Raw genomic sequence first — 13541 nt, 5'->3', positions numbered from 1 at the left:
TTGTCTTGACACGTGAGCAACGAATCTCCAACAAAAAAAAAGCCAAAGAACAGAGAGGTTTGGGAGCAAAGTTAAAATAAAAACTAGGGATGAAAGAGCAGCAAAACCCTGGGACATCTGATAATTGTGAAGATTACAATATACAAATCAGGGCTGATCAAACTGTGAGTCATGATTAAGGAGTTTTAAAGTCAACCCAGTAGAGGCAACCAGCATTTTATTTTTTTAAATGAAACAAAATGAAATAGAAAAGTGCTGTGAATGGACGGTAGTGATGGTTGTGCAGTGTGAATGTATTCACTGCCACAGTACTTGAAAATGGTTATAAAATGGTAAATGTTATGTATATTTTACCACAATTAAAAAAAAAAGAGGAAAATGGGGTACATCACAGGTAGTAAGGATAAGGACTATTTTATAAAGAAACAAATTAGCGTGCATATCCATACACCCAAGGACATGCCTGTGGGTCAGTGATCAGGATGTACAGTGTATCTCTCACCATGAATCACTGTCAGAAAGTGTGAAAGCCACTGCTCTGTGACTGACCCAATCTCCCTCACCCCTATCCCTGCGCTCGACAATCTGACCCTGTGTCAAAACACCAGTAAGGATAAAATCTACTAATACCTTAAAACTTGACAGAAAAATGAATGAAAAGAAACTAGGGAAGGGGAGATCTGCAGCTACAACAGAGAGAACAAGTGCGCTGGCCCAGCCCTGGAGGCGCAGCCCGGGGGCTTCCCGCTCCAGAAGCACACGTCCCTGCCCACCTGCCATCCACTTGGAGGTGTCATCTCAAGTCTGACATTCCTCAGGAGACAACGGAGCAGAGCTCCTGATTTCCCTCCCAAAAAATCCCTCCCTGTCTCACTCATCACCTCCCCAAGATGCTCAAGCCAAATGGCAAAAGCCCCCTGTGTGCCCTCCTTCACACTCCACCATGGAACCAATCCTCCCCAGAAATTCCTCTCAGAACTTTCCATGTCCCTCCATGCCCACGACCAGCAGCCGAGCCTGATCCACCTTTTCTCACCTTTCCCTGCTCCCCTGCTCTCACAGGATTGTGACAAACTCTGAACCCTACCCCATATATTTATAAGGTATGTCATATTTAAAATTTTATGCTCTCAGTTGAAATGGTTTCAAGGAATGTCATTTTATGGCATATTATAAATATTGGCATTTTTTAATAAAACTTACAATCACTTTTTAAAATATATTCAATGGACTCTATATACCACTGCAATCATCCATTTTTTTAAATACACAGATGGGTTTTCTTGTATTGCTGGATATTCCCTCAAAGAGTTTTAAGCATACTGTATCTTTATGTTCATGGTCCTTTGCAATAAAACAATGGTATAAACTGAGATTCTGAGTTTTTAAATAAATTTTCTGTGACCACACGGTCCAAGTGTTAAAATTTTTTTCTTCTGAACTGAGTTATCATTATAATTTTTATTAGTACACAACTAATCAAACCAACAAATTTTATAAATTTTGATATGTAATTAAACATGAGGAGTCAAATTCATTGAAAATCATCCTTAAAATAGATGGAGGAAACTCTTTTTCCCCTATTGGTTTGTGTGAATATTTTCTTTTTTTTTTTAAATAAAAGCACTGAAAAAGCTTGTTCACATAAGTACATGTGACTGGAAAGAGCTTTGCTATCACACCGTCCCTACATTCTCTAGACTCCCTCAGTGTTTTAATCCAAAAATCACAATGGTCTGTCATTAAAAATAACTTTTGATGATCAACTGTCAATTTGATTGTAGCCTTCTTCAACTTTATTAAAAGTAAGGATTTGAAAACCACAGAGTTACAAAAGAGTTGTTATCCAATCAGAGTGAATCCCTTTCTCCTACCAATACCAGTATTTCAGATGGCCTTTCATTTGCCCAAGCACCTAGTATGACTGAAGCTGGTAAGATGTATGCCTCTCCTTTAAAGTGGAGACATGAGATGGCAAAAGAGGTGAAAAAGCATAACTTGCAACCTCAGACAGATCAATTTGAGGAGACTATATGGAGGTTAGGGATCTAAATGCTGATTCCCTGAAAGATATCCCCATGCCCAGGTAGCAGTTAGAGTCTTCAGGTACCTTCAAGTGACGAGATACCCTAGTTGGATGACTGACCAAGACTGTTCCATGACGCAAGTATTCTCTTACAATTGTAGTTTACACCTTCCAAGGTGCTAGGCTCTGCTTCAAATTTTTTAACAACTAACACTACACTTAAAAAAATAAAACCTAACCTCCTTATTATGGCCTCTAAGACCCTACATCATCTCACTGTCTCACAGACCACACTGGCCTTCTTCAAGTCCCTGGATTGGTGCCAGTGTTCCCCACCTTGGGGCCTTTGCACCTGACATTCCCTCTGCCCAGAGCACTCACCCGTGTACTTCCTGGCTGTACCAACACATCCTGCAGAACTCAGACTCATGTGTCACCTGGTCAGGTGAGAGGGGCCTCACCTGACAACTCCATCTACCTCACTGTTCTCTACCCCAGCAATCTCACAGTTCTTTTGTAAGCATAATTATTACTTTGTTCACAGTAAAGTCAGACTCCAGAAACACATGCAGCACAGGTTTTGTTCAGTGTTTTACGTCCAGCACCCAGTATAGTGCCTCATGCTTGTGAACAAGAGAGCAAGCATAACATCCCACAGCAAAGTGAATTTGAGGACACTGTTTCTAACAGCTTTCTGTACAACCTCACTTTTTTTAAGTCATTGCTGATCATTAGAGAGTATAGATGTCCCCAGTGCCAAAGAGAAAGGTATTTTACACATAATATTGAATACATAAACAGTCTTATATCAAGACTTCATACAGCATCCAAAGTGGGCAGAGAAATTCAGCACACAGGTACGGGCTCCCAGCATTTCCTTACCTCTGTTCTGGAGAATGCTCCTCCACATCCTCTTCAGAATCACCCTATTGAAAAAGAACATGGTTTAACAGTTGTTTCAAAGGAACATAAAAATCTCCAAAAGAAACAGTCCTTCAAAGCTCACACAGATGAGGACAATTTCATATATTTTGACATCAACCTTAAACAGCTGATAAATTTTATAAAAGCCTTAAAAATCACACTTAAAAGCACTTCCCAAATCGTCTCCCAGACTTTAGGTGCCAAAATCTGATCAGGTGTCAAGAGGCAGGAGAGTAAAAAAGAAAAGCCACTGGACACAGAAACAAAAGGGCAGATGCAACCAAATACTAGATTGCAGCTCGCCTAATGGACACAGTCTGGGCTCTCCGTTCTTGAACCGCCACTGCTGGCTTCGGGAGTACCGAGCCTTCCTGTCCCTCCAGCTTCTCTCCGACCCTTGGCTTTCCTGGCAGCCCTGCTGCACTGTCCTGTCCCTGCCCATCACAGCCAGTCCTCCTGGACCCAGACTCCTCTATGCTAAGTCCCTCAGAATGATAACCCACACTTGTAACCATGGGCCCAAATCCCTATCTCCAGCCCCAACTTGTCAGTCAATCGCACACAGATATACAATAAATGCCCATCGCTCCCAAGAGTCAAGACATGCGCAGCCCGGGCAGCCCCAGGCCCTGACCAGCCCACTGCGGGTACTCCACGAAACCTGCAGGACGAATTCACTCACAGCTCCAGCCCTACTGCCAGACGCCTGCAGGATATAATGTGCTTTGTCTCCCCAGAAACAATTATGAGCAGTACCAGACTCAACCTCCGGGGTCCCTGGTGGGTGGCTTCTGTTCTAACAGGCCTCCTTCTGTCAAGAACACCATCACGCTCCGTGACCCACGGGCAAACCTGAGGTCATCTTATACTGCTCTCCTCCCTTTACCTGCGACCATGAAGACCTGCCCATGTCCTTTCAGTTCAGACCTGTGCTCTCCTCTCCACCCCTTCTGCCAGCACTGAGCCCACAACCATCAGCACCCCCAGCCTCCATTACCACCGCCGACGTGAAGACCGCTGCCTTCAACCCATCCTGTGTGTCACTGCAAGTCCAATCTTCCTCAACAGCCATCAATTTCCCATGCACATGGTATGGACCCAGCATGCAATGCAACGTCACTGTGTTAGTCTCTGTTCAACAACCTACCATGGCTCCCTAACTGACAGTCAGATACACACTCCATGCTCCTTACCCTGGAATTGAGCCATTGTGGGTTGACCTTGCCATACTGATGCTGACTGATGTTCTAAATTAGAGCCCAGGGCACCCACTAAAGTGTGGCTGAAGACATTGGGATGGATATGTCAACCAATAACTGCTCAATTCCAGGTTAAGGACAAAAAGGTAACCTAATGATTTATTTGATAAGGGGTTAACATCCAAAATATATAAAGAACTCTTATGTCTCTACACCAGAAAAAAAAAATCCTGATTAAAAAATGGGCAGAGGACCTGAACAATTTTCCAAAAAGATATACAGATGACCACATGCAACAATGTTCCCATCACTAATCATCAGGGAAATACAAATGAAAACCACAATGAGATGTCACTTCACACCAGTCAGAATGGCCATTGCCCAAACAACACTAACAAGTGTTGGTGAGGATGTGGAGAAAGGGGACCCTCTTACACTGTGGGAGGAATGTCAACTGTTGTGGCTACTGTAGAAAGCAGTATGAAGGTTCCTCGAAAAACAAAACATAGAAATACCCAGAAATTCCACTTCTAGGAATTTACATGAAGAAAACAAAATCCCTGATTTGAAGATCCCTATGTTTATCACCACATTACTTACAATAACCAAAATACAGAAACAATCAAAGTGTTCAACAATCAATGAATGGATAAAGAAAATGTGGTACATATACAGACTGGATTATTACTCAGCCATAAAAAAGAAAGAAATCCTGCCATTTGCAACAACATGGATGGTCCTAGAGGGTATTATGCTCAGTGAAACAAGCCAGGCAGAGAAAGACAAATGCCATATGATTTATCTTATATGTGGAATCTAAAAGCAAAACAACACAAAATGAACAAGACACAGTAGACTCATGAACACTGAGAACTGACTGGTGGTTACAAGGGGAAGGGGTCGGGGTGGGTGGGTGGGTAGGAAGGATGAGGAGGATAAAGGGGCACATAAATCTCAATCATAATATAAGTTGGTATGGGAATGGAAGTGCAGCATGGAGAATATAGTCAATGATTCTCTAACATCTCCCTATCTTAACAGATAGCAACTACACTAGCTGGGGTGAGATAATGTGTCTAACTGTTGAACCATTGTGTTGCATACTCAAAACCAATAAAAAATAATGATAAAACATCAGCATAAAAATATAGAACCATCACCCATGAGGCTGCCGGCTAGGCCCCATCACACTTTTGCTAATGCAGACCTCTCAGCCTTAACAGACTCCAACACACACTTCTCTCCTCTCCCCTCTCAGTTCCTACATTTCAGCACTTGAATGTTATCTCAGGGTATTACCAGCCTTATCTCCCCAACACCACAAGCTCTCAAAGGGCAGGTACCAAATCTTACAATCCTGCCTCCCACTTGGGAGTGTCTTAGGGCCCTTGTACTCACTATTCTAATTCTCTCAAGCTTTCAAGGGCTGGCTCAAATGATAAATATAGACCTTCCAAAGAGATGTATATGGCCCTCTCAAATTAAAAATACAACTCCCAGCACCCGAATCCTCCTCCACTCTGCCACAATACAGCATTGTACCCTCCTAACAGAATAAAAAACTTACAATTTACTCTATTTCATATTTATTACCTATATGCCCGCCAGGAGACCGCACACTCCACAAGGGCAGGGTCTTTGCTGTTCACCATGACATGCCTGACACCTAAGACAGTGGTTCCCCCACCATACCTGTTCCATTAATGTCTGGAGAGCCAAGTACAGTCTACCTGTTTCTTAAGTACTAGTGGATATACACCTCATGCCTGTCAGAATGGCTGTTATCAAAGACAAACAATAGCAAATGTTGGCGAGGATGCAGAAAAGGAGCCCCTATGCACTGTCGGTGGGAGTGTAAACTAAACTGGTACAGCCACTACAGAAAATAGCATGGAGGTGCCTCAAGAAATTAAAAATAGAAACACTGTATGATCCAACAATTCCTTTTCTGGGTATTTACTGGAAGAAAATGAGAACGCTGACTTGAAAAGATATATGCACCTCTGTGATCACTGCTGAATTATTTACAATAACCAAGACATGGAAACAACCTAGGTGTCTATTGATGGATGACTGGATAAAGATGAGGTACATATATATAATGGAGTATTATTCAGCCATAAAAAAGGAAATATTGCTATTTGTAACAGCATGGATGGATCTGGAGGGCATTATGCGAAATGAAATAAGTCAAAAAAGATAAAGACAAACACTGTATGATTTCACTTATATTTGGAATTTTAAAACAAATAATAATAATAATAATAATAATGAACAAGCTTATAGATACAGAAAATAGACTGATGGCAGCAAGAGGCTGAGGGTGGAAGGTGGACAAAATGGATAAAGGTGGTCAAAAGGAACAAAATTCCCATTATAAAATAAATTAAGTCCTGGGGCTATAATGTAGAGCATGATTAACATGTTAACAATACTGAATTGCATATTTGAGAGTTGCTAAGAGTGTAAACCTGAAAAATTCTCATCATAAGAAAAAAAAATTTCTTTGTAACTAGGCATGGTGATGGATGTTAACTAGACTTACCACAGTGATCACTTTGTATTATCTACAAATACATAATCGTGTTGTACATAATGAAACAAATATAATGTTATATGTCTGTTACTATATGTCTGTTATACCTCAACAAAAAAAATTTAAAAATTTTAAAAATATTAGTGGATACAACTACTTTTAAAAATTTAATAAGCAAATTGTTCTAAATCAAAACAGAACATGAAATTATTTCCCTCAGGCACAGTAACTTTACCACCGCAATACTACTTTCCTAGTCACACTGTGCTAAAACTCATACAATAACATAGTAGCCAAGAGCATGGACTCTGGAGCGAAAAACCTTCTGGGTTCATCCCACCAGTGCCACTTTCTTATAGCCTTGGGCAAGTTACTTAACAACTCTGGGCCTCAATTTCCTCATCTGTAAAATCAAGTCATAATACTTCATAGCTTTTAGTGTATAACCTGAATTCATACTCACAAAGAGCTTAAACAATGCCAATAATATTTGACCCACGTTTGTTTTTTTTTCCTATGTTGATGGTGGAAGTTGATTAAACCAAAAATAAATCTCTATGACAAAAAGATTTCCAAATGCTAGTCAATGATTCACTGACTAGAGCAAGATGCTATTACATAACACAGTACCTGAGATAAAAAGAACTCAGATACTCACTGTACCATTTTCTGTTTCACTTTCTACCAATTTCCGTTATCTACACACTCAGGCTTAGGGAGGGAAAATAAACAAGGCGTGAGAGTTAAAGGCAGAGACTTTCTCATTCATCACCATATCCCAGGGGCCTGGCTGGGCCTGGCCCCTGCTAGGTGTTTGCCTCCTGAACAAACAAGGCCAGAAGAGCACTAAGCCTGCCCATCCCAGACCAGGCCAGCATAACTCTGTGTCAGGTAACAGCTGCCCCTCCATGGCACCCATGTCTGATGTCCGTGTCCCAAACCTAACCAGGGGCATTTAGAGTGAGGCGTCTCATCTCAGCAAAGTCTGAATGGATTAAAACAACAAATTCTACATTGCCCTTCCTGCTGCTAGAACTGATACAAAAATGTGATTATTAAACAATAACTGGAAATCAACACACATTCTGCCTATGACCTATGGAACTAACCTCATAAAAACGGGAACTGCCAAGACGCTGACAATAGCCTCTGCCCACTAAGAGAACTCATGCGCTAACTACTGAACGTCTACTGAACGCAGACCCTGAGCCACAACGGGCAACAAGTTGAGAAGCCCAAACCTTCTTAAGGGGAACCCAGTTAGGGCAACAAGGTACACACAACACAAAGAAAAAAATTTCAGACACCCAAGAAATTCAAAAAGGAAGAAGTGACCACAGTGCCACCCACTGCCAAGTGAGGAGTCAGGAAAGGCAGGCCTTGCCCAAGCAGCAGAGCCATCACACTCATCGTCTCGGTCCCCAGACACAGGTTGGCCTGCTCGGCAAAGGGGCGGGCTGGAGGCAGAGTCCCAGAGGCCCAACCTGAGCAGCAGGCAGGGTCCGACTGCTGAAGGCCCTGAGGATCACAGGGAATCACAGAAGGTTTTTGACCTCGAAGGCAAAGTAAGAAGGGGCACAAAGCTTTATCTTGCGCACAAGCGATTACTTCTCGACAATAAGCTGCTGAAAAAGTGTTGGGTTTCTGCACAACCACCACTTCAGATTCAGTGTGTTGAAATATGGGTGAAGTGGTGAAGTGGAGTCAAAGAGAGGAAAAATTCTGTAAACCTAAGAATAAAATCACATTTCTTTACTGTCTTCACACTATCACCATGGATAGGGTTTTTATGTTCCTACACCAAAATATCTTACAACTCTTTTACGAGTATGGAACAAAGAGAGAGAGATGCTTATTTGCACAACTGTAGAGCCCCTGATAGTACCGAATTCTCTGCACTGGCTCAGCTCCTTCAAGCAGGAAAGCTGTCCCATGCTCCCCAGTGACCGAGTCTAGGGGTCAGCTGAGATACTGCCAAAATAATCAGTATGTGTGTTTTAATATATATTAAGGGCTTATTAAGTCAAGACACCTAATTCTCATAAAATCCTCTGAAATCAGCACATTATTCCCATTTTTAAGATGAAGAAACTGAGGACAGAGAAGTCCTGAATAATGACTAAATAACTGTCACTAAATAATTAGTGTTGGCAAATGTTTATATTTAATTTTTGATGCCACATCTTTTGAGGCCCCTATTTTACCTATTACTGACACATCTTAGCTTCTGAAGCTATATTTAAATCTTCCTGAATGAAAGGAACCCAATCTGCAAGTTAATTAAGCAGAAAACCCTCAAATTTAAATAACACCTATAAATATTCTCTTTTCAACAGACTACATGACACACATGAGGGAACTTTTTCTGATTACAAAATTCAAAATACTTTGAAAAGAATTCCCTAAAAATAACTTTCTCCAGAACTTTCTGCAGTAATGTGTGTGTGTGTGTGTATGCAGTTTAAATATACTGGCATATATATATGCAGTTTATTTTAGATAGCTATAGATAGATCCATATACATCCTCACCCTAACCCAGGTACATACAGGATAAAATGTCTCTGAAAGACACACATATAAATAGAGATGAAGTATTTAGAAAATTACTTTGAATACCAGTTTCACTTTCATTATAGCTTTAATTAAAACAACTTAGCTGTAAATGCTTCTATAGTGAGTATTCCAGAAAGACAGCTTCTAAATTCTAACATTTTTTTACCAAAACAAACAGTATTATACATATAAACAAAACAAAACCAGAAATCAAGAATTTGATAAAATAACTTTCTGAGCCTATAAATAAAATCACTGATCATATCAACAGGCCTTGACATTTCCATCTCTGAGCACAGTAACTAAATCTTCAACTAATGCTGTAACACAAGAGAGTCTATAATTTACTTTCCTTTCTGTCTGGGTTGGTTTCCAACATGAACCAATAAGAGGCAGAGGCTACAACTGAGTAAAAATGCAAATACATTCAGACATACACCAGTGCTTCTCAACCTAGGCAATTTTGCTGCCCAGGGACATTTGGCAATGTCTGGGGACATTTTTAGCTGTCATAACGCGGGGGAAGTGAAAGGAGTGAGTGCCACTGGCATCCAGTGGAGAGAGGCAGAGATGCTCTATCTGCTTGACATCCTATAGTGCCCAGGACAACCCCCCACGTCAAAGAATTCTCCAGCCCCAAATGTCACCGACGCCACTTCTGAACAACTCTGATACACATAAATATACTATACTTTTAAAAAAGTAAATACGTTAAATGTTAAGTGTGGTTCTCTCAGTAGGATTATGAACAGTTTCTATTTTATTTATCTTTGTTTTCCAAATCTTCAACAATACACATCTGTTTTCATCATCAGGAAAAAAAATCCATTTGGGAATATACTTTTAAGAGAAGGGCAGACTATTTGCTCCCCATCCTGATGAGGCTTTTTCTCAAAGTACTGGTCTCATTCAGCCTGCTCTCCTTGAGGGAAGTCCAGGAAAATTTCCCTTTAAAAACCACCTCTCCGCCTTGAAGATGTTATTCATTAGCCCTATTATAATACTTCACATAGGAAGGAAAAAACGTGTAAAACTGAACAACCTCTCCAGAGAAGTTACAGCTAGACATCCTGTTTTTCTAAAGAGCCACAAGAGATAACACAGAATTAAGTGCTGTCACCCATGTGGGAAGTAATGAACATCTCAAAAATTACCACACAGGCTGAATATTTCCTTATAATTCAAACCACTCCCCACCCCCCAAAAAAACCCGCATTTGAGGTCACTCCTGTCGCTGCTGAAAAACAGCCAACAATATATTTAAATGCGTACACTTACAATGACAATTTCCCCTGAAAGTTAAACCTTTAAACACAAAACCTTTTCAGTACTGCATATCCTGCAGCGACAAACACTGTATGATGCCACCGAGTCCCAATAAAACGTTAGTAATTATTTTTCCGCGTGCAATCATTATAGCATATGGGGGGGAACCTAAAAACCAGAAATTCAAGCTCTTAAGGGGTGTAGTCTACCACGAATTAAAGGCACTTGGAAAAAATCCAAGATTACAATCCTTTAAAGTCACATCTTCATCCCAAAGCTACTTAACGCTAATGGCAAGTACCTCTCTCTAAGATTTCTGAAATCAATATGCCTGTTGTCCTCGGGCACGCAGCACCAGCCCACTTAGCGAGCAGGGCACCGGGCCCTCGCGCTCCCAGGACCACGGCCGGCCGAGAGGCCCGCCCTTCTCCTCAGGGCAGCGCTGGCCGCGGCCCTGCTGAGGTGGCCTCGGCTCCCACCTCCTGAACTTGGGGCCGGCGTGACTCACGCCCAGTCACATGGCGCGGGAGGAGGCCGGGAAGGCCACCGTTGCCAGGTGTTCAGGCTCGGCCTGGCCATTTATTTGCCTTGCAAAGTGGCCCGCGCGCCTGGGCGGCCGGGGGGGCCGACGGCCTCGCAGCCTCTCCTCCCTCACGCACCCACACCCCCCTGTCACCTGGTCGTCCTCACCTGAGTGGGCAGCAGGAGTTCCCCTTCTTCTGCCTGCCACAGCTCCACCACGTTCGGCAAGGGCTCAATCGCTGCACGAACACCAAAAAATACACCGTTCTTGAGGCTCGGAAAAGAAACGCTTCCTGTTTCCCTGTCGCCCCCCGCGCCCCCGCCTCACCCAAACGAGTCTCCCTTTCCCTCGGCAAGCGGGGGGTGGGCCCGAGGGGCGAGCAGAGGCCAGGGACACAACGGACGGGGTGTAAGCCGGCGGTCCCCCTGCCGGAGCAGACAGCGGGCCGTGTCGGGGGTTCCCGTGCAGGAGGGACGGAGGAGGAAGCCACGGCGCGGGGCTCCCTGCGCTCCCATCCCGCAGTACCTGGGCCGGGCGTCTGCGGGAGGGCGCCCGGCGGCCTGGCTCCCGGAACAAAGCTGCAGGAAGCCGGGCCGCTGCGGGGCCCCGGCGCGCGCCACACAAAGCGGGGGCAGCGCAGGGGCGCCCGGGGCCCGCGCACAAAGGCTCCGGGGCGCGCGCGGCTAGCGGTCCGCGCCGCTGTCCCCGAGCCCCGCGACTACCAGCCTGCCGTTTGTCCCGGGGCGGGGGCGCGGATGCGGCGCTGCGGTGAGAAAATGTCATCAGCCGAGAATTGCAACCGCTGTCCTTCCTCCTCCGGCCCCTTTCCCTTTCCTCCCCTGGCCCTCTCATAGATTTCGGCAGTTCCCTAAAAGAAAGCGGGGGGGGCGGGGTGGAGACGGAGAGCGAGCACAGCGGCGCGCGCTGACCTTGTCCCTGAGCCCCTCCCGGGCGAAAGCAGGGCAGCAGGACCTGGAAGACGCCCAGCAGGAGGTTCACGGCCGCGGCGGTGCGGCAGTAGCAGCCTGGCTGCGGGCGTCGGAGCCCCGCCATGCTGGTGCTCACGCTCCTCTCGCGGCTCGCCGCGCTCGCAGCCCGCTCGCTGGCGCCCAGGCTGCCTCGCCTCGGGCCCGCCCCCGCGCCGCCCCGCCCCGCCCCGCGCCGCCCCCGCCCGGCCGCCGCCGCCGCAGCTGCTGCTGCAGCCCCAGCCCGGGGCGCGCCGCTCGCTCGACGCGCGTGTGCGCCACAGATAGGGAGGGACGGAACGCGGCGGTGCGGGGGAACGTGGACAATGCGAACGCCGCGGCCAGGGCCGCCCCGCCCCGCCCCGCCGCGGAGCACATGGCTGCGGGCCCGCCCCAGTCTGCGGTGCCCAGCCACTTTGTGCGGCTCTGACGGGGTCGCTGAGCGCTGTCGGGAGGGACTCCCAGGCCCCTGTCGCCAAGCGTGATTTCAAGAACTTTCGGGTGTTTTCCGCTTTGTTTGGGTACGGGAGCCACAGTGGGATTATTAGCCACGGGGGAGGGAAGCACTGGGTGGGTGGTGGGAGTGGAGTCGCCCGGCGACAGGCCTTGGACAGGATATTAGTGGAAATAATGCAGTAGTTCTCAGGAAACACTAGTGCAGCCACATGGCTACTGCCACTTACGCAGTGAGGATATCCGGTGGCTACAAAGTCTGTAATTTTGAATAAAAGCTCTCCCAAGTCCCGAAGGTTAACCTCAGCGCTGCGTGGCGGTGGTGCGCCCGGCACCCTCCACCCTCCGTGGGTCTCCGGGTTGTGACAGGTGGGGCAGCCTCTTCTTAAGGAACTTCAGCCTCAAAGACCCTGCATATGCTCCTCTTCGGATTCATATTGCAGAATTCAGCCAGCCTCTTCTGGGTTGGGGCAGGTAACTGTGGTCAGTTACCTGTTTCTAATATCAATAGGATAATATAAGTAATACTTGGAAATGTACTTTCTAGCTCCATATTTTAATGCCTATAACCAAAAAATATATCTGAGATCTTTTTTAAGTTAGTATCATGCCTTTCCCAGTAATGTTACTGACAAGGGCTTATTCAGGAATCGGTTTGCCTAATCTGGAAGTATTGGCAGCCTTAAAATGTTTTAATTAATTTGCTGCTTCCAGACTAGGAGAGAATAAGAGCAGTGTAGAATAAAGAGGGGAAGTGACCGAGGCATACCTGTCTGCTTCCATTGATCCTCTTCTTAATTGCTTCCGGTGCCTTACAGTCTAGCCCATGGAAAAGCAGTGGTCGAATACCAGGACAGATTCCCTAGAAGGACTGAATCAATTACGGAGCCTCTCTGATCCAGTACTGTGAACCCAGTCTCACACTGCGTCTGGACATAACTCTAACCAAGGTTAAACAGTCTAATTGCTTGGCCACAACTTAACATTTAAGAAGATTAGCGTAAATGTAAGTTCTCCATGTGGAAAAAAAGGTCACTTTGCATTACCCAACTTGAACCCGTCCTCCAGTATTCTCTCAGTTCCTTGCCTTTTTT

The 13541-nt window shown here is 45.1% G+C and overlaps 1 protein-coding gene across 4 annotated transcripts in view; it reads right to left on the bottom strand.

Moving 5' to 3' along the window:
* The window catches only part of TMEM131L (transmembrane 131 like), a 173326-nt gene extending 161176 nt beyond the window's left edge, over positions 1-12150 (bottom strand). For 3 of the 4 annotated variants that reach the window (XM_036887733.2, XM_036887735.2, XM_036887734.2), the window contains exons 1-3: positions 11959-12150; positions 11197-11267; positions 2909-2952 (exon numbers count right to left, since the gene is read on the bottom strand). In XM_036887733.2, the coding sequence (XP_036743628.2) occupies positions 2909-2952; positions 11197-11267; positions 11959-12082 (239 nt within the window). In that variant the 5' untranslated portion in view covers positions 12083-12150. The remainder of the gene's footprint in view (positions 1-2908; positions 2953-11196; positions 11268-11958) is intronic. The other variant, XM_036887737.2, reaches the window with a different exon arrangement.
* Between the last annotated feature and the right edge of the window lie 1391 nt (positions 12151-13541).

Source organism: Manis pentadactyla, chromosome 1, assembly GCF_030020395.1.
Source record: "Manis pentadactyla isolate mManPen7 chromosome 1, mManPen7.hap1, whole genome shotgun sequence".
Classification (NCBI taxonomy): domain Eukaryota; kingdom Metazoa; phylum Chordata; class Mammalia; order Pholidota; family Manidae; genus Manis; species Manis pentadactyla.
This window is presented reverse-complemented; position numbering and strand designations above follow the sequence as displayed.